Genomic DNA, 26266 nt, shown 5'->3' on the forward strand with positions numbered 1-26266 from the left:
TAACTAGAAAGCTTAATCAATCTATCCCCTGTACAAAACCCCTGTATTTGTACTGTACTGTACTGGCTTACAGTATGTGAAAAATGTACAATTATAACATAATATTTCAATAGCTTTGGCTTTCACACATTAGACAACCACATCAATCCACTCTTACTGGTGAGAGAGAGAGTACATGAGAAGACCACTGTGACTGACCCAAAGCTTTGACTATGTACAGACTCAGTGAGCATAGCCTTGCTATTGAGAAAGGCCGCCGTAGACAGACCTGGCTCTCAAGAGAAGACAGGCTATGTACATACTGCACACAAAATGAGGTGGAAACTGAGCTGCACTTTGTAACCTCCTGCCAAATGTATGACCATTTTAGAGACACATATTTCCCTCAGATTACACAGACCCACAAAGAATTCGAAAACGTACCCAATGTGTGCCATCACAGCAGCAGGATTTGTGACCTGTTGCCACAAAAAAGGGTCAACCAGTGAAGAACAAACACCATTGTAAATATCCCTTTTGTACTTTAACTATTTGCACATAATATGACATTTGAAATGTCTTTATTCTTTTGGAACTTTTGTGAGTGTAATGTTTACTGTCAATTTGTATTGTTAATTTCACTTTTGTTTATTATCTACTTCACTTGTTTTGGAAATGTAAACATGTGTTTCCCATGCCAATAAAGCCCTTATATTGAAATTGAAATGGACTAGACTTTTTTACCTTACATCAAGGCAGGGGTAGTTTGGTCTGTCTGGTTTTCCAACTTCTGTGGTCATGGTGTGTTGACAAGACAACACAAAGAAATCTGGTACCAGGCTACCTCACAGCAGAAGGAATCCAATACAGTTGGAGTCAAATCCATCTTAGAAATATGAGTCATGAATTGAACTGCACTCCTGTGGAGAACGGCCATGTCTAATCCATCTGACAGAGATGGAAGGAGAGCGCTTATCTTACAACGTAACTTAACTCAAGTAGGCTCAACACTCCCTGTCAGGGTGGATACGAATGAGATGTGAAAAAATAGTCCCACAGGGTAGAGTGAGAGATCTAGAGATGTTTAGGCTATGCCTCATGTTCTCTCTCTCTCTGTATCCCACTATCTCTCTCTCTCTTTTTTTCTCCACTCTTGCTACTTTCCTGTCTTACACTCTCTCTCTTTTACCTCTCTCTTTTCTTCACTCTCTCAATACTCACATTTTTTCTTCTTCTCTCTCCCTTATCTCATCTTTCCTCTCTCTCTCTCTTTCTCTCTCTCTCTCTCTCTCCTCCCTCTCTCTCTCTCTCTCTCTCTCTCTCTCTCTCTCTCTCTCTCTCTCTCATTACCCCACTCTCTTCCCTGTCTCTCCCTTGCCTCAAACTGAATTCTTCCACTGATCTATGTTCCTTCAGTCTGAGACTGCCATCGTTGAAGTCATTTGTGGTGACGTCAAAATGAGGGGTGTTGTACAAAACAAAGACAATGACACATTTTCAAACGCCTCTGTACCCACGTGTGTTCTGACTCCGCTCTGGCCCAACCCATTGGTTTCTGGGACCAATCAGACGTTCTAGAATGGATTTCCATTCTATAAATCGTCTGGGAGGTATTCAGATCCAGACTCATTGCGGAGAAAAAACTAGCATCAGTGGGCGTGGCGTTGGCCGGAGCAAAAAGTCTGGGTAGACAGGCAAGCCTTTTCCCTCTCTCTCTTTACTTCATCCTCTCCATAGTCTACTTTTTCTTCCCTCTCTCATTTCTCTCTCTTCCTCTGCTCTGAACTGATATACACGGACTGCCATGGCAAAGGGATCCTACTCATCTGTGCCCAGGGCACTATCGCTTTCAAGGAGGGCATCTCATCTTTAGCAATGAGAGTGCAGAGATGTTTGCAGGCAGACCAGGGAGAGAGGCTGGAGAGGCCTTACCTCGCACCTCCTGTTGTGAGTGGCCATAGTTTTCCATGTGTGGACAGCAGGGGTGGTAGGGGTCAGGGTTGGGGGGAGGGAGGGAGGGAGGGGGTGAGCAGGTGGAGGGCAAACTGTGTTCCGATTGGCTGATGAGGCACACGTTGCCAGGGTGTGACAGGGTGAGATTGGCAGTCACCGGCTGATGCCGCTGACAGATGGTTAAATGCTACGCTTGCTTTGGATAGAGGGACGAGGGAGGGAGAGGGAGAAGGAGAGCGAGGGAAAGAGAGGGAGAAAGAGGGATGGGGAGGGGAGAGAGAGAGACAGAGGGGGAGATACAAATGCGTCACCCTGTACTCCAAAAAAAGCTCCTGTGTTGCTGTCTGCAGAGAGGGAAGACTCCTGAGTGGCAAGGAGCTGCACTTCATCCTTCAAATTGTCCAAAATGTCAGTGGAATATTGGTTTTCACTGTTGTTTTGACTGTGGAATTTCATCAGGGAAAAAAAATGGCTTTTTAATCTGTCACAGGAACAGCTCAGCCAATGAAAATGGAAAATTGATTCTCCACAAGGGGACACTAGTAAAGCTATAAATATATTTTACAACAGAACAGGAAAATTGCTTGTCAGACTCAGCTGTTATAGCAATGATCCCTTTATATTATAGCAAAAACAATTCACTGTCTGCGCGGACCCGGGAGACGAAAGCGGGGGTGAGCCCTCGGACTTCCTCCCTGCGCCTGCCCTTTCTGCCCTTCTTTCCGCGGCCCGGGGGGGAGGGTGGGCGGGTTGTAGCGTCGTCGACCTGATAGTGGAGCGAAGAATTGACCTATTGACCTAGAAGTGATCCCTAAGGCCACCCACTATAAGTAATGTCCGTTAGTTAGTTTTAGACATTCTCCATCTCATCTACAGTTCCTAGGGGCCTCCTGTGTCAATCTGTAGACGGTCCAACCACCTTAGACACACACACGCAGAGCTCTATGCACACCTCACAATGCAAACCGCAGAGGAGCATTCGATACAGTGGACAAGTACTGACGAACAGTTTCAAAAACATTAGCTGTATTATGAGCTAGCTTCGTGCTCAGAAACACCAGCTGAATAATAACGCTCTACTCAGAGACATTATCTAGCTACTGAAAAACGTTAGCCGTATTATGAGCTAGCTTCGCGCTCAGAAACACCAGCTGAATAATAACACTCTACTCAGAGACATTACCTAGCTACTGAAAAACATTAGCTGTATTATGAGCTAGCTTCGTGCTCAGAAACACCAGCTGAATAATAACGCTCTACTCAGAGACATTACCTAGCTACTGAAAAACATTAGCTGTATTATGAGCTAGCTTCGTGCTCAGAAACACCAGCTGAATAATAACGCTCTACTCAGAGACATTATCTAGCTACTGAAAAACATTAGCCGTATTATGAGCTAGCTTCGTGCTCAGAAACACCAGCTGAATAATAACGCTCTACTCAGAGACATTATCTAGCTACTGAAAAACATTAGCCGTAGGAATGTGTTATATTCATGCAGTACATGTATAAGTGTTGGTCCATTGAGAATCAATCAATTAGTCGTTTTTCTGAAATATGTTTTGGTTGATATTTTGTCTGGTTGAATTCAGACTATTTTTCTCTTAAATTGCAGTTAAAGTGAGCTTGCTACTTACTACTGTATGGTTACAATGATTGATAGTTATAATGAAGGCAATGATGGGTATAGATTAAGGTAAATCCATTGTTTATAACCTTAACTTCCTGTTTAAATAAATGTTTTATTTAATTATTGCAACAGGTGTCACTGTATTTCCATAGTACTCTAGGGAACAATTCCTCACTTCCACTGGTAATCAGTGTCAAACACTAATTTAGGTATTTCCACTGTGTGTTTTAGCAGGAAGGCACACACACACACACACACACACACACACACACACACACACACACACACACACACACACACACACACACACACACACACACACACACACACACACACACACACACACCGAAAAGCAGGAATGAACACACACACACACACACGTATGATCATTTTAGCAGGAATGCTCTTAGTGCTGAAACACAGTTATGGTCCAGCTGTCTTCGACCAGAAGATTCCATTTGACCTGCGTGTTTCTCTGTGACCCCGATATCCTATGTTACACCTTCCTAATAGCTGGTGGCTGAAATAAGAGCTATGGTGAGTGTGTGTGTGTGTGTGTGTGTGTGTGTGTGTGTGTGTGTGTGTGTGTGTGTGTGTGTGTGTGTGTGTGTGTGTGTGTGTGTGTGTGTGTGTGTGTGTGTGTGTGTGTGTGTGTGTGTGTGTGTGTGTGTGTGTGTGTGTGTGTGTGAGAGAGAGAGAGGATTTGTGAGAGTATGTGTTTGCTACCATGTGACTCAACATTTATTTGACAGCAGAGGACAGAGGGGACGTGATGCTTTTAGTGTGTGTTACCCTAAAGTAAATGTTTTTATTTGACTTAATAAAAACCCCACATTTAACCTGCAACATACATTTCCACCTTTTAAAAAGGTCAGGTGGAATGTGCCAATCACTGCCATTATACTTAGACACCACACACACACACACACACACACACACACACACACACACACACACACACACACACACACACACACACACACACACACACACACACACACACACACACACACACACACACACACACACACACACACACACACACACCACACACACACACACACACACTACCACAGCTACCACCCATCAGCCTCATGGAGCACCAGTCCTCCAGGCTCCTCAGGATCCTGCCCATGTGTCCGTGGCCAGGATTCCTCACCCGTTCCTGGGCAGCAATAAATCAGAGGCTCCCTCAGCTGTGCCATATACCATGTATTTGATCCCTTGGAGCTGCAAAGTCAGGCTCAATCTAGCTGACCCAGACCCCCCGGACTCGTCCATACATACTTTACCCCTAGCCCAGGCCTTACCCCAAACCACCCTCACCCTCACCCCTCCTCACCCTAACAAACATGTAGACCACATGATGAGTAATCTAGCTGACCCATCCATCCATAACTCACCCTCCCTCACCTCAGTGAACTTGACAACCTCGTGATGAGTAAGCAGTCGAGCGGTATGTGATGGATCTGTTGAAAACTTTCATTAGGGTTGTGGGAATGTGATTGACTGGTTGTTCCGTATTGGGAAAAGTCAAGGGGCATGGTTAGGGTTGATAGCTTGACAACCTGATCCATGTCTCTTCATGAGATTGGGGGGTTTGGGTGGGTGCGTCACAGGAGGTTGTCGGCACCTTAATTGAGGGAGGACAGGCTCGTGGTACAGACATTATTATTAGCCGTCCTCCCCTCAGCAGCCTCCACTGGTGTGTGTTCGGGTGAGACAAAGACAGCGTAGCGGCATACACCTGTGTTAGAGAGATGGTCATCATCCTAAATGCATTATTCTTTATTATATTAACTATCAACAGGCCAGTGATTTTATTTACATGTTAGTCATTTAGCAGACACTCTTATCCAGAGCGACTTACAGTAGTGAGTGGATACATTTTCATACTGGTCCCCTGTGGGAATCAAACCCACAACCCTGACGTCACAAGCACCATGCTCTACCAACTGAGCCACAAGGGACCATTTTATGACGTACTCTCTGCTTTATCTTGCATTCTAATACTACTTATGGCTGCAGTTTTGAATAATATAATAACTATCCAAAGCAACTTAAAGTTATGCGTGCATACATTACATACGGGTGGCCCCAGCCAGAAACAAACCCATGACCCTTGTGTTGCAAGCACCATAAGTTACCAACTGAGCCACATTGGACCACATTTCTATCAATAATCAAACTCTTAGAAGTTGTGAGGACAGACATGACAGAGACATGATAGACAGACATGTTTTTATTTATTTATTTCACCTTTATTTAACCAGGTAGGCCAGTTGAGAACAAGTTCTCATTTACAACTGTGACCTGGCCAAGATAAAGCAAAGCAGTTCGACACATGCAACAACACAGAGTTACACATGGAATAAACAAACATACAGTCAATAATACAGTAGAAAAAGTCTATATACAGTGTGTGCAAATGAGGTAAGATAAGGGAGGTAAGGCAATAAATAGGCCATGGTGTCGAAGTAATTCCAATATAGCAATTAAACACTGGAGTGATTGATGTGCAGAAGGTGAATGTGCAAGTAGAGATACTGGGGTGCAAAGGAGCAAGATAAATAAATAAATAAATGACAGAGACATGATAGACAGACATGACAGTTTAGATCAGAGATCTCCAACCCTGTTCCTGGAGAGCTACCGTCCTGTAGGTTTTCACCCCAACCCTGTTCCTGGAGATCTACCCTCCTGTAGGTTTCCACTCCAACCCTGTTCCTGGAGATCTACCCTCCTGTAGGTTTCCACTCCAACCCTGTTCCTGGAGATCTACCCTCCTGTAGGTTTTCACTCCAACCCTGTTCCTGGAGATCTACCCTCCTGTAGGTTTCCACTCCAACCCTGTTCCTGGAGATCTACCCTCCTGTAGGTTTTCACTCCAACCCTGCTCCTGGAGAGCTACCCTCCTGTAGGTTTTCACTCCAACCCTGTTCCTGGAGATCTACCCTCCTGTAGGTTTCCACTCCAACCCTGTTCCTGGAGATCTACCCTCCTGTAGGTTTTCACTCCAACCCTGCTCCTGGAGAGCTACCCTCCTGTAGGTTTTCACTCCAACCCTGCTCCTGGCGAGCTACCCTCCTGTAGGTTTTCGATCCAACCCTAACATAGCACACCTGATTCTAATAATTAGCTGGTTGATAAACTGAACTAGGTTAGTTACAACTGGGGTTGTAGTGAAAACCTGCAGGAGGGTAAGTCTCTGGGAAAAGGCTTGGAGAACCCAGGTTTAGATTCATCAGAAAGAGAATGGTGCCCTCATATGGTTAAATCCTATCTCCACAGGGACTCCTGGAGCCACAGAGCAAAGCATTTAGTGCCATCTAGTGGGATTAAATTAGACTAGGTTAATTAAAGATTGTATTCATATAGAGGTGATGGTATGGTGGAGTTGCTTTGAATAAGGGGCTTCATTGATAATCTGTCAATTTCATTTATTTTAAAGTGAACAGGTTTGTAGGTCATATGCATTAATTCTGCTTGTCAATTTTGCTTGTCACTTTTTTATATTCATGATGATTATTGTGATATTAATGTTGTACTTTTTAGGCAAACGTTCGTCCTCTGCAGGCACATTTCTTGGTAACTCAATATAAAAGTTTTATATTGCGCAATCAAATTGATGCTCCCTGAATGATATTTACGGTCAGCGAGGTGGGGAGTTTACCTGTAGGCCACAGGCGTCACCTTGTAGGCTGCTGTCCTGAGAGAAACTCGGTGGAAAGAACCGTGTTGCACGGTGCACTGTATTTAGGGCCTAACATTTTGGCCCAGTCATGTCCTGTTCCGGACTTTTAAAAATAAGTTGGAGATAGGCTCACTAAAAGCAGTTTGTTCTCTCTCTCCACCGGATGGACCGCCCCGAGCTAAACTGCAACAGATGGAGGGGATGTAAATCTGTTGCATTGGCACCTCACAGGGAATAGGATGCCTGGGAGTTTAGGTAAAATGCTTGTCTTTATGAGAAACTGGAAACCAATGCGCAAAAGTGGTGAGATGTCACCAAATGAACTATCCGCATGTTAATAAAGTAGGCCTACAGTTTATTGATTCGAAGTATGGCCCAATCATAATTTTTATTAATGCATAATAAGGATATATTAACAGGATATTAGACCTAGTCGCCTTCACCAATTTTCTGGCAAGTTAGGAATGTCGTCCGAAGTGGGTAGTGTTTCAAATATCGATCGAATTTAATTAAGATCTTTATGTTGAGTTTTGAGAATTCCAGTGTTGACAAACATGAGGCAGAATGATGTTATCTGGGGACTAAAAGGCACAACACAAATTGTACATTTTTCTTCAAATAGATGAAAAAGTTGGAGAAAAGTTAATTGATTAAAATAGCCTATATTGTCCGCATTTGCTAACGTTGTATTATAAGTCTGTGTCGTAGGCTTCTTATTAATTATGTTGAGTCTTCTTTGTTATAATAGCATAGGCTATGCATTTTACACAACCGACAATATCAAACATTATCCAAACATGCTATGAAACTTTACAACTTAATTAAAGTTAATGTAGGCCTATTAATTTACTTTCATTAATTTGCTTGTGGACATTTTATCTAATTCTGATAAGCCTAGGAAAATTGATAAAACAAAAATATATTCATAAAACACATTGGAAGATGCAATAATATTCCTTCGTTGTCAAATTAAAATACACAATCTATACGAAGTTGTGAACATTCTTTTTTGGGTGCAAACTGATAGATGAAGCAGGCCTATGTAGTTGTTAAAAAAGCATTACTACATTGTCAGTAAACATACAGTTTTAACACCTAATAATTCATAAAGCCGCTCGAAATATTATCTTAATGAAAAGGGGTTCTTTGTAAAAATAATAATAACAATAATAGGTAGAAGAATAGAAAGAACATTTATTCAATTATCAGCATACCTGCAGCTGTTTTTAATATGTGTGCAAAGAAAACGTTATGTTGCTTAATGTTTCCTATTATAAATGTACCATATGGTAAAATATTAATATAATTCTGTGTGTGTGTGTGTGTGTGTGTGTGTGTGTGTGTGTGTGTGTGTCTTTGTGTGTGTGTGTGTGTGTGTGTGTGTGTGTGTGTGTGCCTACCAAGGTGGATAGATGTGGATAACATTTTATTTAAGCTGTGTTACGGTCAGGGTTGAACATATCAACTAATAATTGTTTTCATATACGTTATAAAGGTATTGCACCTTTATAAATACCATCTTTAACTGACCCGATATTCCATCTTATATCTAAAATATCTATGTTATGATTTAGAAGAAGACATTTTTGTTTTATGTATTTAGATGTCTTATCGTTAACATTATATTAACTTGCAACAGCCAAGTAATTTAAATATAGTTTATTTTAAACCTATAAAATATACATCTTTTCTAAATACTGTATTTTTTTGTCATAGTGGAATCCTAGTAGAGTTGAGCCACAAAATGGCCCCCCATCTCTCCCAATACATCTGGTGGTAAATAATAAACCAGGTGGGCTGGGGGACCAGCTCAGGGAAGGGCCGAGGGTAGTGGTATAGTGGTAAACTTAGCATTAACAATATTGAACTTACATAGGGGCAGGGGCACTCGCATATGGAATGGCACTGGTAGTGGTATTGTGGTGGAGTTATAGTAAAAGAGACACTCACATACAGGGACTCACAGGGCAGTGTGTTAGACTATAGCGTCAGTACAGGGACTCACAGGGCAGTGTGTTAGACTATAGCGTCAGTACAGGGACTCACAGGGCAGTGTGTTAGACTATAGCGTCAGTACAGGGACTCACAGGGCAGTGTGTTAGACTATAGCGTCAGTACAGGGACTCACAGGGCAGTGTGTTAGACTATAGCGTCAGTACAGGGACTCACAGGGCAGTGTGTTAGACTATAGCGTCAGTACAGGGACTCACAGGGCAGTGTGTTAGACTATAGCGTCAGTACAGGGACTCACAGGGCAGTGTGTTAGACTATAGCGTCAGTACAGGGACTCACAGGGCAGTGTGTTAGACTATAGCGTCAGTACAGGGACTCACAGGGCAGTGTGTAGTGGTGGAGTTAAAGTTAACTACATAGGAAAGGGTTGGGGTGGTGGAGTTAATTTTAACTACATAGGAAAGGGTTGGGATGGTGGAGTTAACTTTAACTACATAGGAAAGGGTTGGGGTGGTGGAGTTAACTTTAACTACATAGGAAAGGGTTGGGGTGGTGGAGTTGGTGTACAGTTAGTCACAGTGCTAGTAGAGAGACGGGCAGTAAGCAAGTCTCATGCCTCCTCAGCCACTAGACATAGGTCATAACGTAACTACAGTAGCTGCTAGTGGGGTGTAACATAGACAGGACTCCTACAGTGCAACCGCTGCTCCAGGTTGGTGTGACTTTTCTGTTCCTCCGGGAGTGTTTCTGAGACTGGAGATGACTCTGTTGAGTATAGGAGTATAGGAGTATAGGAGTATAGGAGTATAGGGTCAAGGCTGTGTTGTACAGATTGATAGCTCTCTGTAGGCTCGCTGTGTTGTACAGATTGATAGCTCTCTGTGGGCTCGCTGTGTTGTACAGATTGATAGCTCTCTGTAGGCTCGCTGTGTTGTACAGATTGATAGCTCTCTGTAGGCTCGCTGTATTGTACAGGTTGATAGCTCTCTGTGGGCTCGCTGTGTTGTACAGATTGATAGCTCTCTGTGTTGTGTAGTGGTGGGTTGTAGCCTGCGGCCACCTACAGAGCCATTGGCGTCGGCTAATGGGGATCTTAATTCATCAAATCCAAAAATCGAATTGATATCTCTCTGTAGGCTTGCTGTGTTTGGGCAGTGGTTCTACATCTGCATTGTGCTTCTACATCTGTATTGTGTGTTTCTACGTCTGCATTGTGGTTCTACATCTGCATTGTGTTTCTACATCCGCATTGTGTGTTCTACGTCTGCATTGTGTTTCTACGTCTGCATTGTGTTTCTACATCTGCATTGTGTTTCTACGTCTGCATTGTGCTTCTACGTCTGCATTGTGTTTCTACGTCTGCATTGTGGTTCTACGTCTGCATTGTGGTTCTACGTCTGCATTGTGTTTCTACATCTGCATTGTGCTTCTACATCTGCATTGTGTTTCTATGTCTGCATTGTGTTTCTACGTCTGCATTGTGTTTCTACATCTGCATTGTGCTTCTACATCTGCATTGTGTTTCTATGTCTGCATTGTGTTTCTACATCTGCATTGTGTTTCTATGTCTGTATTGTGTTTCTACGTCTGCATTGTGTTTCTACGTCTGCATTGTGTTTCTACATCTGCATTGTGTTTCTACGTCTGCATTGTGTTTCTACGTCTGCATTGTGCTTCTACGTCTGCATTGTGTGTTTCTACGTCTGCATTGCTTGCTCTTTGGGGTTTTAGGATGGGTTTCTGTATAAGCACTTTGGGTCAACTGCTGATGTAAAAAGGGCTTTATAAATACATTTGATTTGGTTGGGGAAAGCATGGGCCATCTTGTTCCACACACTTTCCCCTTTTGAACTGTGCTCCCTAAATTGCTTCACTCACTCGGCACCTTAGGGTCCAGTTAAGTAGTATATTTCCTCTCATAAAGCTAGCGGGACTTGGCCTATTTGGTGTGTAGAACTTTATGATGAAGAGTTCTCTTTGATGTCTTCAGAAGTGTTCTAGGTTCTAAGTGTTGTGTAGAAGGAACTATGGATCTCTACTAGAATGGGACTGGTTGAGTAACTCTGCTTATGTCCAGACCATATGGACTTATATCCGAATATTGGACTTGGTTTACTATGTCTGATGATTCACTGGTAGACACTGGGGGTTTGGGGATTTGTTGGAAAGTGGGAGTGATTTTGAGTTTGTTTCAGATAGGTTTTGACTTTATTTTGCTAGTTTTACTTTTGTCCACAAATAATGTGTTCAAATGATTTAGTTCAGATTTATTTATCAAATTATGTAATTGGTGTCCTTTTAAATTATTCAATGAATCAACATGAAGCTTTATCCCTGGCATTTTTACTGCACTACTAATATAAGATAATTATTTTATTTGTTTGGACACACGATTAATTAATATCATATCTCCTTCTCCCTAAGTCTGTTCAATTTACTATTTCAGTTCTTACATATTCATTCAAGTTCAAGTGCGTGTTAATATTTTCAGCAGGAACACTTGGCTTACAGACAAATCTTTCAGCGTGAGACTAAAATATAGTGTTAATAATATATTGAGCTAATTAATATATACTGTTTCTATTCATTTAAAATATGTATGTGCTATATCGATACTATGTTCCTAGAAATGCAATCCCCAACATGCAGGCTACATATAGTATGTCCGTGTAATGCGCCATACATGCACACACTCCATACATATAGCCATACACATATACTGTATTTACTAGCAATGTACCATATATGTATGTAGTGTAAGTTACAGAGTCCATTATGGAGACATGCTACACGGCTAAGCTACTCTGTCCTCATTTGTTATGGAGTCAACACTCATTGGGCTTTGAGACAGTCACATAACAGAAACGGGTGATAATGGTTAGTACAGTCATCTATCAGGCTGCAGAGGAGAGGGGGACTGTGTGTTTGAATGTTGGTGAGAAGTCTGATCATGACAAATTGGTTATACACACAGAGGAGAGGGAACCAGCTGCTCCAAATAGTGTCTTGTGTTGCATGGGAGGAAAGAGGGAACAAGGGAGAGAGAGAAGGAAAGTCGGGAGCGGAGATAGAGGGACTTGCTTTTGCTGGGTTGTTTTTGTTCATTTAGAATGATTCATTAAGAATTTTTTGAATTTGTGAGTAACATTTTTGTGTACAGTATCTTTTACACAACAATATGCAATTTTGCTAGTAACACATTTGCTTGAAGTGTTGTTTGGACAAGTAATTAGTGTTTCATAATACATAAACTGTTCCTTGTGTAAATGTAAGTTATTGAATTAAGTAGAACCCAACAGAATGTGTGGGAAACAATAATAATCAACCAATTTGAATGCCCTTGCTCCTAGCATGCTTTTGCCCAAAACATATACTATTATAATTATACTTATAACATACACTGTGTAGAAAACATTAAGAACACCTTCCTAATATTGAGTTGCACCTCATTCATTTTGCGCTCAGAACAGCCTCAATTTGTCCGGGCATGGACTCTACAAGGTGCCAAAAGAGTTCCACAGGGAACATGGAAAAAGCAGGTGTTCCTAATGTTTTGAAACACACAGTGTATACAGTAAGTATAGGTTAAATACATATAACTTAGGTAATGTGGACATATACTTAAATAAAATACATAATAAAAAAATATAATTTTATATAAACTTTATAAAATGTATAATATTTGTGTCCTAGTAGCAGCACAAATACAAATATGTCTATCGTTCATTTATTTCAATTACTGCCCATTTTCTATGAATAAAACTGTAAACGGAAAATTTGCTAATAAATTATTATTAGCTTAATTGTTTTCTGTTAGTAAAAGTTAGACGGCAATATGGTCTCACTCAGCATGTTGAGAGAAACAACCCAATTCAAATGAATAACAAAATAGTGACTATATTTTTGTTTTTGAACGCATACACTTTAAGTCAATTTGACATCATTAACATTATTAGTATCCTGTTTCTTTAAATGACTGCTTATATGAATTACATTTCCAACATTTAACATATTATCACATATTACCATATACGTACAGATGTAGGATATTAATTTGATCACTCTTTTGTTGATGAGAATTTTCATGCACTTTAGGATATGCAGATGAGCTTCATGACTGACATGAATTCACTGAAAACCCGCACTAACACATGGTTGGTTACACTAACAGTATTGCAGTTTTCATGTAGCCTAATTTTGGCCAGCTAATAGCCTAACCAACGATCAAGCAACATTATGGACTAAATGTTCAAATTCTTTTGCTGCAGGATTATTTTGCTTTGACAATACTGGTGAAATTAAGATCCAACACCTGTATGCAGCATAACAAGGCCAGTGAGCTCTCCGCCCTTCCCTGTTTATAATAACTACTACTAATTAATGATGAAGCATGTGGCCATACCCACAGCACAACACCGTCCCGTCCACATTGTTACACCATTATAAACAGGAGCATGAAATAGTTTCACACGAGAACATGACAAATACCACAGTTAAAACTAGTCTGATTGGGTTGAATTATATATATAGGATTGGATATTGCTAAGATTATTTTGGATGATTAATAAGTTGTATTTGTGATGTATTTCTGTATTATATTTATTCACAATGTTGTCTCTGATATAGTGATTTAAGAGATCCTAATTCTATTTTAGTTGGTGTACAAATAGACATACCGGTATGTACCTGTTGAAAATAATAGCTCACTCCCTACGTCGTTATTGTGTTTCTAAAACCGAACACCTCCAGCTATACACTCAAGGTTGAGCTTGTTGAACCGTGGCGACATAAGCTAAGGCAGCAATGACGTCACCCTGTGTGTGCGAGTCTTTTTCTGGCGTATAGGAGACTGGGTCCAGCATTTATGACATGGTAAGAGATTCCCAGCAGACAGCAGACACACAATAGGACCTCAGACAAGCATTTGGGCCTAATAGCCTTGTCACGTCCTGGCCAGTAAAAGGGTTAATTGGTATTGTAGTTTGGTCAGGACGTGGCAGAGGGTATTTGTTTTATGTGGTTAGGGGTGATGTGTTTTCTAAAGGGTATTTGATTTATGTATTCCGGGGTTTTTGGGCACTGTTCCTTGTTTATGTAGTTCTATGTTTAGTCTAGATTATCTGTTTCTATGTTGAGTTAATTGGGGTTGGACTTCCAATTGAAGGCAGATGTGTGGTGTTGCCTTTGATTGGAAGTCCTATATTAGTTGGGTGTGTTTGTCTGTGTATTTGTGGGAGATTGTTCTGCGTTTAGCCTTATGCTTTGCCAGACTGTTTTTGTCGATCGTATTCCTGTTTGTTATTTTGGTGTTCATTTGGTACTTATTAAAACGTCGAAATGAGCATTCACATACCTGCTGCGTTTTGGTCCTCTTTAACCGACGACAAGCGTGACAAGCCTAGTCAGTTACAAGGTCATTAGCAAAACAACAGGGGACTCAGCGTTTTTTTTAAAACCAACAGTTTATTCCTCTGTAATAAAAAAACATGTTTAACTCAATTATAATGCAATTACTTAGGTACTATTTAATACAACGTTGTTGCTTTAGTTAATACACAGGTATAAGAGCAACTTACCATATGTAGCCATCTTCAGCTGAGGATCGCTCCAGAGAAATTCACAGTGTGACATTCATATTGTCATCAGTCAGTGTAATATACACTGTATCCATCTCTGATTGGTGTAAAGGCCTCCAATCCTTTAGAGCACAGCTAATGATCTATTATCAGATCACGCTCCAATACCCCTAACACCTGGTTTGAATTTATTAATGATTGTATGACAGGCAGACACACACACACATTCTTCAGGGGGCATCTAATGATGGCTTATCATACCACGCTCCAATATCCCACCACCTGATTTTAATTAATAAATTACTGTCCGGGACGACTTGACACCTAGGTTACGTCTTAAATGGCACCCTATTCCCTATGTGTAGGCCGTCATTGTAAATAAGAATATGTTCTTAATTGACTTGCCTAGTTAAATAAAGGTTAAATAAAATAAAATAAATGTAGAAAACTACTCCTGAAGAGGGCCCATAGTAAAAAGTAGTAGTATATAGAAAATAAAGTGCCATTTGAGACTCATCCATGGATCTATACCTCTACTACTAAATCTGTTTCGTATTACAAGATCTGAACAGGTCTGAAGTGGCCTGGCTAGCAGCACTCAGCGTGCCACACCTCGGTTCAAATAGTACTTTCTGTATTTAAAATACTTTAGCCGTTTGATTGAGCTTTGCCCTGAATGCCAGGTGGGCAGTGTTTGAACTTTTGGGACTATTCCACTGGTCCCATTATGCCAGCTCAATCAAGAGCAGCTAAAGTATTTGAATGAACCAAATACTATTTGGACCCAGGTCTGCTCTACTCAGAGCCAGCTGCCTCAGTAAGAGCCGAGGCCATATTTGTCTATTAAGGGCTGTGTGTCAGAACAGATGAGAGACTAGTATTTTTAGCAGCGAGTCATCGGCTGCGGCAGTGTTTATATGATCCATCAGCGTACTTGTACTGATAAGAGTGTGTACAACATGCAGCACAGGGGGCTGACTGCCCTGTCAAGTGTCCAAGAGATCTAGTTCAACACTTACTTACATAGCTTTTAAATAAAGTACATATTGGTATTGGTGCTCAAAGCATCTTGTGGAAAGACAACAATATGCTGCAAAGTATTTAAATTATTCAATCTTTTTGCTTCCTTAATAAACCTGTATTTATAAATCACCTCTCATATTGTCCTATGCTCTAGCACAAGTCACCCTGCTTATCCACCTATACTGTGACAATCACAGTCTTTATCCGTTTACTGGGTGACATGACATAAACAGCTTCATCTGATCTGGGCAGCTAGGCCTATAGTCTGGTCTGTTCTGACTGAGACAGAGGGTATCATTGTGACATTACTGGCACTTCAATCTCAGCTAACAGAAGGACGACGAGGGGCAACCGGGGCAGTTGTTGTTTGTGTGGTTTTACAGCGTGCAGGCCGTAAAGCAGGTCTTTTAAAGATGGCTACGTATACTACTAACTACAGAGTTAGCGTGTGGTGGTGTTGCCAGGATGGAAAGACAGACAGGCAATTAAAAGGGCAGCTGCTGTGGGGTCCTAAAGTCTTAGCCTCAGTACAAGCTAGTATGTAATTTAACACAAAGCTCTGGTGCCATGGTGCAAACAAAGTATGATGATGTTATACAGTAACATGTGACCGTAAGACCAAAGTCATAGTGATATGATATACACAGTAATACTGTATGAGGATGTCAATATGAGGTCATCTTGTGACCGTTAAGTCATAGCGGTTAATTGCCCAAGTTTGAATTAGGTCACTATCAGAAGTGTGTAATACGGTATGCTAATATCAAGATGTCTCTAAAACATGTAAGTTGCAGGTACACTATAACTGTGTATGATGTTAGACTATTTTGTAAAATAAAGAGTAGCCTAATACTATGGAAAGATATTATTTGAATAATCTATGAAATAATGATGGCATATGATCGTTCAAATCGGTTGTTAAAATGGTAAAATCTCAATAACAAAATCAACTCCGTGGTCTATAATATACCTGATGTCTAATTTAGCGACAGCACTGACGTGATGACTTTATGATGTGGAAACGTACATCTTCGTAAGACCATATGACCACTCTACAAGCCAGTAGCACCACAAACCAAGAGGTGCTAATCCTCACAAAGATTCAGTTGCTTCTCCATGTCCCGAACAAAACCACAACGATCTAAATATCTATATTAATCTCTTGTCCATATTTCAGAATTGGAACCCAGCAGACACTAACCCTGTGAAGAAGCTGTGTTGTTACGTTTCACAAACAAAATGTCCCTTATGCGGGGCTATAGACCTTCATGTATGTGAGAAAACAACATGGCTGCCGTGTCCATCAATGTCTAAAACAACTTTCTCTTGGGACCTTGCCCACCCCTCATCCAGTTGGTCTCTCGCCTTCTAGTTCTAGAGTGTTGGATCGGGGGTGATGGTTGGTCGGGTTGGGCTGTGTCAAGTCATGGGGTTCTATAGATGATTTGATTGATAGTGCAAGATACTAAATTTAGCCAGCATGTGAGCACATTCATCAGAACACGAAAGGACAGGGCCCAGTCAAATGCGTTTGCATCCGGGAAGGGTCTGGGGTTGTGTGGTGGGTATGTGGGTATGTGGGTATGTGGATAAGTGTTCATGTCTACAGCTGGTTGGAAAACGTTGTTGTCTCGTTTAACCATGCTTGGTGCGAAACAAGCTGTTACTGCTACTGATTCCTCTATAATGCAATGGTCTATGATCCTGATACCAATTGTAGTTCCTCCACAGAAGCTAAATGTTAAGGCTACATAATGTATTTATTTATTCATTTTAATCAGTGGGACCCGAACCTGTGATTAAAAGCTGTGTTTTATAGCTACGGTTGTTTACATTTTCTCATCCATCTTTTCCCTGTTTGTTTTTAGCACCAGCGTGTCCGACGGCAATGATAACAAGCCCCAGCCAGTGGGTGGTGGCCCGGGCCAGCTGAGTGGTGGGGGTGGGACCCACCAGAACACACAGCTCCTCTTGACACCCGCCAGCATCCAGCTAGCCCAGCTCCAGGCCCAGCTCACCTTCCACCGCCTTAAACTGGCCCAGAGTGCTGTGGGGGGCAATGCAAACTCTGCAAACGCAGCCAGCATCCTCAATCAGGTCTGTTACAGAATTGATTGGTTTGCCTGTATTTTTTGGGGTACTTTGGAATGTAAGCTTTTATTTTGAAATACTTACAGTGTCATACAGTTTCCTCAATCAAGTCTGTAACAGGGTTGGTTGGTTTTCTTGTATTTACATATCTGGGAATTTTATTCTGAAATGCAAACTTTTATTTTCACACACTTTTCAAATAACTCTCTGCTGTTTTCGAGACTTATGTTTTTTCATCTATCTTCTCCCTCAATCAGGTCCTCGCCAATGTGGCCATGTCCCAGCCCTTCTTCAACCAGCTCCGCGCCTCGGCCATGGTCAATAATACCCAAGCAGTTGGTGGTGGTTTCCACTCCAGTGCCCTAGCCTTCCAACTGCCTCCACCGCCGCCACCGCCGCCACCGCCGCCACCCCCCAACTCTGCCCTGGGGACTTTGGTAGGGGCTGGATTCAACCAGAATCATGGTAATGTGAGGCTGAACCATTACGGAGGTGGGGGTGTTTCTGGGAACCAACAGCAGCAGCAACAGGCCAACCAGCATGGTGGATCAGACTACGGCAAGAAAGCTGGCTCAACATACCCTTCAGATACGGATAGGCATCTCCAGTATGGCTTCATAGGGGGGACGTCGGTGGCTTTGAGTGAAGCTGGAGAGGGACAAGGACAGTACGTGCCGATCATGACTCAGGCAAAGAGTACAAACCAAGGCTTTCAGATTGACTTCTATGGACAAAACGGTCAGAGTCAACAACAACAGGCTGGGTTCGGTGTTGGGAATCAACATGATCAGAACAAGAACGCTTTTAATGAGCAGCAGTGGAAAAGCCCAGCTCACATGAGCCACATGGGAAAAGGGTTGGACATGGTTTCTAATACTGCCACAGTATGGATGGGGACTGGGCAGCCATTCCGTTCCAGAGAGGAACTGTACAATCCAGAGGAGCCAACCTCTGACCCCAAGTTAAATTCTGGCGGTGGGGGAGTTACTTCCTCGTTCGGAGCAGGAATGGGTGGCACCAAGGGGTTTGTGGGATACCACAAGCAGCCCCTGCAGGGGGGAGAGGAGATCCTGTCTACAGGTGGTTCTGTACAACTCCAACCTCACCAGCTGAATGACTTCCATGCTGTGACGCCATCCCACCTGCCCCACCAGTGCACCATCTGTGAGAAGAAGGTCTATAACCTCAAGGTGGGTGGAGCTCACTGGACGGGGATTATATAATTTCCTGTGGGCAGTATGTCACTTCCTGTGGAGAAATATGTAACTTCCTGTAAAGTCTAGACTAGAGAAATACTTACTTACATTGAACAAGCTTGGTGACACTCCTATCAGAATGTATTGCTCTTTGAAACTGAGATGCAGGCATAGACGATGTGGGATAACATGGTTTTATTCTAGTGAACATATATCATCAATACCTTTCAATTTTAATTTACTGTAGTGTGTGAAACATAGAGATCCTATTAAATTACTAGAGGGGCTATGTCATAAACCCTCAAAGTTCCAGAATGAAGTGAAAATTGCAGCCATATTGGTCAGGGAGATATCCAAACCAGTCTGATTGGAATGATTGGCAGTAGAGGCATAATCCTGATTTTAATTATGCAGGAAAATAAAAGTAAGGCGTGTGATATATCGGAAATTGTGTAATAGAATTATTGTCAACCTAAAATATTGTCATATTATTATAAATACAGTTTATACGGGTTTTATACCAATTGTCTGTATAAATACCCTCTAAAATGATCAGGAATCAAGGTAAGACCCAGGCGCAGACTGTCGAGGTAACAATGTTGATTGTCGCAACAAGGGCAGGCAAAGACAGGTCAAGGCAGGCATAGGTCGAAGATCCAGGGTAAGGCCAAGGTACAGGACGGCAGGCGGACTCAGGGTCCGGGACAGGCAGAGAGGTCAGGCAGGCGGGTACAGGGTCAGGACAAACAGAGATCAAAAACCAGGAGGACGAGGAAAGAGAGGCTGGGAAACGATAGGAGCTGACAGGGAAATGCTGGTTAGCTTGAGCGAACAAGACGAACTGGCAACAAACAAACAGAGAACACAGATATAAATACACAGGACATAATTGGGAAGAGGGGCGACACCTGGGGGGGTGGAGACAAGCACGAGGACAAGTGAAACAGATCAGGGCGTGATAGTACCCCCCCACCTCTAGGGATGCCACCTGGCGTTCCACCTGGGTGGATACCTGGTTGACTGGGGTGCCAGCAGTGAAAGTTGGTGATGAGGGCCGGGTCCAAGATGTCTTTAGCGGGAACCCAGCACCTCTCCTCCGGGCCATAACCCTCCCAGTCAACCAGGTACTGGAAACCCCTGCCCCGTGGTCGAACCCACAGGAAGCGTCTCACTGTGTACGCTGGCTGGCCATCGATGACACGGGGAGAGGGATGGGCCTAGAAACAGAAGACAATGGGCAGTCAGACATGGTTTTGACTCTAGACACCGAAAAGGCAGGAAAAATATGGAGGGTACAGGGCAACAGAGGACAAACAGGAGAGGGGCTAGTGATCTTGGAGCGGGGGGGACAGGTCTCGGCTTCCGGGGGTGTAGCCACGGCCCTAAAGCGACATGCCAGTGCCTCAGACTTGACTTCCTTGGATACCGGTCGGTGCTGCGGAAGCGCAGTGGCCCGGGTCTTACTGAACCCATCCCGGAGGTCCTGGTACTCTGTGGAGCTTGCGGAGAGGTCCAGGGCAATTTCCAAGCCCCCAGGAAGATGCAGGCAGAGCTGACTTCAGGCAACCAGTGTGGCAGGATGGGCTCCAGCCCACAATGGCTCCAGCCCACAATGGAGGGATTGTGTCACTGGAGCCAAGAGAATCCCAATACCACGGGAACCTGCAGCAACTCAACCAGCAGGAATTGGATAGCCTCGCTGTGGTTCCCAACACTCGTAGGCTGACGGGGGTGGCTGGTGGGTGACCCAGCCTATCAAGCGCCTGTCTGGCACTCTAACACCCATGGGAATGGGGAAGGGTTGAGTGGGGATGCCCAGCTCGGACGCCAGGGTATTGTCCATGAGACTCACATCGGCCCCCGAGTCGATAAGCACCTGGAGAGACTTGGACTGGTCGCCCCACAGCAGGGTGGCATAGAGAGGGGGGCGAGTAAGGGGAGAAGAACAATTATCTCTCAGACCCACCAGTGTACTCACTCCAACGAATGAGCTAGCTCTCTTGAAGGGACAAGTAGACACAAAATGACCAGCAGTACCGCAATGCAGACAAGTCTGGGTCGCAAGTCTGCGTTCGCGCTCGGCTGGAGGCAGCCAGCCCTGCCGAGCTGTGTCGGCTCGGGAAGAGGTGAATCGGCAGTCTCCGGAGGCTCTTGGAGGGACTCGGGTAAGCACGGATCCTTTCGGGGACATCTGGAGTTTATCAGCTGCAAGGTGGGATCCCTGAGTGAGCGATTGGGACCGCAATCGAACCTCTTCTCCCTCCTACATTCCCGTAGCCGACCATCGATTCGGATGGTTAAAGCGATGAGTGTCCAATGCTTGGTCGTGACGTTCGGCCGTGGCCTAAAACCCCTCCATCATACCGCGAAGTAACTCCTGGTGCCTACCAATGGCGGCTCCTTGGGAGGAGATGGCGTGGTGGAGCTGGTCCAGGTCTGCTGGGTCAGTCATGGCCAGTTCATACTATCAGGAATCAAGGTAAGACCCAGGCGCAGACTGTCGAGGTAACAATATTTATTGCCGCAACAGGGGCAGGCAAAGACAGGTCAAGGCAGGCAGGGGTCGAAGAATCAGGGTAAGGCCAAGGTACAGGATGGCAGGCGGACTCAGGGTCAGGGACAGGCAGAGTTCAGTAATCCAGAGGTGGAGCAGCGGTACAGGACGGCAGGCAAACACAGGGTCCGGGACAGGCAGAGAGGTCAGGGAGGCGGGTACAGGGTCAGGACAAGCAGAGATCAAAAACCAGGAGGACGGGGAAAGAGAGGCTGGGAAACGATAGGAGCTGACAGGAAAACGCTGGTTAGCTTGAACGAACAAGACGAACTGGCAACAAACAGACAGAAAACACAGGTATAAATACACAGGGGATAATTGGGAAGAGGGGCGACACCTGGAGGGGGGTGGAGACAAGCACAAGGACAGTTGAAGCAGATCAGGGCGTGACAAAAATATATGTAAACAGACCATTAATGTCTCAATTTTAGTTTTCTTGGAATGCTGTGAGTGCTATTATATGATACAATCAGTACTTGTTGCATTTACAACTTGTCTAAGTCCTATCATCAACTGATTTCAGCCAGTGTATGGCTGTGGGTTGACTGCATTGTTTGAATGGAATGTTGGCATATTGGCAGTTCATTTGAATAATTATTGGAATCAAAACTGGCTGGCTAGCTAGCTAACAAACACAGTGCAGATAAATTCTTCAAATTCATTATTTTACACAATATCTTATCACAACACTGGCAAACCATGGTTGATCAACTTCCTGACCAAAATGGCTGACCTTTATCCCATCATAAGAAGGTTTATGAAGATTCTAGTATACTAATTCCTAATTCTATGGTGTGAATATTGAACTCAATCCCTTTAGCATCTTGCTCTTTCTAATGTTAAGCTCTGTAATAGATCATTTGCTCAACAACTACTAGTTCATTCGTGTGTGTGAACTGAACTGTAAATGGCCTCTTCCTCGAATGGGGGTGTGAGGAACAGTTTAGTTTTACTGTGGTGTGCAGGCTGTAACATCATTACACCACAGAGCCAACTACAGTTAGCCTGGTCCCAGATCTGTTTGTGTGGTCTAGCCAACACTTTTGGGACTCATATATCCCATTGGCAGGACAAGTTGGCTATACAGCACAAACAGATCTGAAACCAGGCTAACTGTAGCTGCTCCAGAAGCAGTTGCTCTCCGCGCTAAGTCGTTGCCCCTTTAATTATAGTCCAGCCACCCATGATCAGGGCCAGACACACAGGGGGGGAATGTCGTTGTGCTCAAAGTGGGTGCACTGAGGTAGGGGTTAGCGTTCAGTGAGTCAGGGTCTATCTATCTGACTGGGTTTGGTTGGATGTGTGTTTTTCAGGACTGGGACCAGCACGTGAAAGGTAAACTACACCTGCAGAACCGCTTGCTGTACTCTGAAGGGTGAGTTATAGGGATGAGTTATAGGGAGGTCAAGTCGATTAGACAGCACGTTGATATGCTTCTGTGTGATCTAGAAACGGCTTTCTGCTTCCTGTCTAGGAATAGGGAGTGACTGACAACAAATGAGTAATGTGTAACGTGCTCCGCTCATACCGTGTGTTGTGAAGTACAGTATTGAGGGAGCCTGTCAGTTAGATACGGTATAGGCTAAAACAATTTCTTAAATGTGTTCTGTTTTGATCTTGTTTTGACATTTTGTGTAACGCGTGCTCCACTGTGGGTTTGAGATATAAGGAAAACACTCCTTACAATAGGGTACCGTTCATATAGAGTTTAAAGGGTTTATAACTACATTACTGGTTATTTAATCGTTTGTAAATGCATTATAAATCATTAATAACATAATGAGAAATGCTTTAGAAAGTGTACCTTATTGCAAAGTATTATCAAAAACGTTTCCTAAATGTAGTACATTTTTGTGTTGTGTAGCAGCTGTGTAGCATGTGCTTCACTGAAAGTTTGTTCTTAGGGTACTTTTCAGTCAGATATAGGCTACAAAATTGTAATAACTTTAATGATTAAGCCATGATACCTGTTTATACATGCTTTATAAGTTACTTAATGTATTAGTTTCTGTCCTTGTTTTGTAAGTTTAATCGTCATACTCTTGTGACCCTTAAGTCATGTCTTCACCTTATTCTGATCTCCTCCGTTATTCCCAAAGTAAATATCCCCGGACAGCCGAGGCATTTGATTTTACACTTGTGTTCCATATACAGTCTTAATGGCTTTTGAATATGAGACTTGAGGTCCCCCGTCACAAGATATAACAAGAGCCAGGCATGGACAGTCGAGGGACAGTCAGTCTGTCAGAAATCTAAAACTAGTCTCCGGTAGCGTCCCTGCAGAAGGGCCATAATGCCCAAAACATTGGTGTAATTAATACCCATTAAATCATTGGGATATACTGTATATAGAGTGTGCAACATTCTTTATTTAATTTTCTTTCATACGTTTACTTTTCCGTTAGTCAGCAAGATAGACTAGCCAGGGAGGACAGAGCAGTGCAGGTAGTCAGATCACTCAATCAGTTAGTCAGGAAACTAAAACAAGCCTCTCGTGGCGTCCGGTTCTGTCAGCAGTGCTACAATCACAGCCGGAGCCGTCCACTACGGTCCCGCCGGGTCGTCTGAAGGATGCCTAAACAACGTCGGGGTGAATAACTCCATGGCTTACTCTTCCACCGCCAATCAAGGTAGGTTGGAGTGTGTGTCTGTGTCTCAAAGACTTCGGGTTGGAGGTTGAAGGTCAATGTTGTGGTGTTTCTAAGAGGGGAAATATGTGATATGTGGTAGATATGTGGTAGATGGGGGTGGAACTGCTGCTATTTTTAGACTGCAGGGTGCATGGCATGGGTCTCATTTTGGATTTTTCGATCTAGGGAGTAGGGAGCAGATCGAGCTAACTTGATGTGTTGATATCATCTCAATATAGTACTTATAAAACACAAATAAAACTTGTAATATCGATGTAAATTACTATTACTAATTGTGAAACTTGTTTTTTTACACTATTTGTCTGGGGTTTATAGTTTCTTTTCAATAAAGATTACAGTATTTTGAGAGTACAACTTCTTTTTGGGCTCCTGAGTGTCGCACTGGTCTAAGGCACTGCATCTCAGTGCAAGAGGTGTCCCTACAGTCCCTGGTTCGATTCCAGGCTGTATCACATCCGGCCATGATTGGGAGTCCCATAGGACGGCGCACAATTGGCCCAGCGTCGTCTGGGTTTGGCCGGGGTATGCCGTCATTGTAAATAGGAATTTGTTCTTAACTGGCGTGCCTAGTTAAATAAAGGTTAAATAAAATAATAATAATAATAATAATAATAATAATAATTAAATAATAGAAAGGTGGTATTTTCTTATCAGAGCCAATATTCTTTATTTTTTATTTTTAAGGTGAGCTTGTGAAGTAGACTGGTCCTTTAATTTCAAGAACAGCCATGATACAAACATAACAAGCAAAACTAGGATAGCATGACAACATTTTAACATAGGTCATTGTGATTTTCTGGTTTCTTCACAGTCAAGAATTAACACAACATAACTTCCTCAATCCCATGTGTTTCATGGTCCTGTCGTTCCTGTTTCCTCCACATTTATCCAGATGTATCATCCGGAGCTAACCTACCAGCTGGAGTAATGAGGACCTATCCCATGTCAGGGGCTGGATTTACCCAACTCCCACCTGGGTCAAAGGTCAGACAAATGTTTTGGCTTTCGCTTATCAAGATTAGGGGATATGTGCTACTGCTGTGTGTGGATGTAAATACGTGTAGGCTACAACGACAGATTGTACAGTTTGTAAAAGGTCAGATAAATGTTTGGCTTTCTCTTATCAAGATCAGTTAGGCTGCTGCTGTGAAACAAAAACTGTAAATGCCCTACTGAATGAGATATAAGGACTGTAGTTTGGGGTAACGTTTTACAATAACTTTCATTAATAAGCATTATTAAACAATTTAAAGGTCAATGTTTTGGCTTTTGTATATCAAGATTAGTGAATACATGCTTTTGTGAAATACATATAGTAAATTTGGGCTGAATGACAGAAAGATTTTATGGTAACACTTTATAATAACTTTATAATATAAAATATTATTTTAATTTAACTAGTCAGCATGCATCAACTATTTATACATAGTAATAAATATACGATCAATAAATTAGTAGTAATAGTGCATTTATAAACATTTATAAGCATTGCAAATTCTAAGCATTATATGCATTACAATCATTTATAAAGCACTAAAAAGCATTTAGTATGGCTTATTAATTAAAGTTACGGAGTGGCTGCAGATCCATGTTTTCTGGAACCCTCTTCCCGACAGCTAAAGGTCTGAAGCTTCTTCGCATGTGCGGGATTCTCTACTTTGCGCACAGCAGAGATGGAAGAGGAAGAGAGACATCGCACTCTCTCGTTTTTTCTGTTTCAATGGAAGTCAATGAACTAAGTAGACCAGACTCATGCTATCACAGCTTAAGTAGACAGGAACTGACCATTTTTTTTCAATGGTAAATGGCCTGAGTGAAGTATTTTAATTTAACCACCATCTTTGGCGCACAGTCTCTGCTCTTAAAGTTATTAATATAATTGAATTGAATGTGTCTATTCCTACATAATTAATCAACGTATATTTCATTTGGTGTGTTGTGTCTCTGTGAGAAAGCTGGTTAGACA

General features: G+C 42.7%; 1 protein-coding gene and 1 non-coding gene across 3 annotated transcripts in view; one reads left to right on the top strand and one right to left on the bottom strand.

Moving 5' to 3' along the window:
• The window catches only part of LOC106564483 (RNA-binding protein 20), a 68608-nt gene that overhangs the window by 24592 nt on the left and 17750 nt on the right, over positions 1-26266 (top strand). Inside the window, exons 2-6 of one of the 2 annotated variants that reach the window (XM_045691040.2) lie at positions 17677-17905; positions 18157-19089; positions 22963-23024; positions 24164-24279; positions 25193-25284. In XM_045691040.2, coding sequence (XP_045546996.2) covers positions 17677-17905; positions 18157-19089; positions 22963-23024; positions 24164-24279; positions 25193-25284 — 1432 coding nt within the window. The remainder of the gene's footprint in view (positions 1-17676; positions 17906-18156; positions 19090-22962; positions 23025-24163; positions 24280-25192; positions 25285-26266) is intronic. The other variant, XM_045691041.2, reaches the window with a different exon arrangement.
• trnat-ugu (transfer RNA threonine (anticodon UGU)) lies at positions 5460-5533 on the bottom strand. Its single transcript has one exon. It is a non-coding gene; the product is annotated as a tRNA-Thr (tRNA).

Source organism: Salmo salar, chromosome 12, assembly GCF_965601325.2.
Source record: "Salmo salar chromosome 12, fSalSal1, whole genome shotgun sequence".
Classification (NCBI taxonomy): domain Eukaryota; kingdom Metazoa; phylum Chordata; class Actinopteri; order Salmoniformes; family Salmonidae; genus Salmo; species Salmo salar.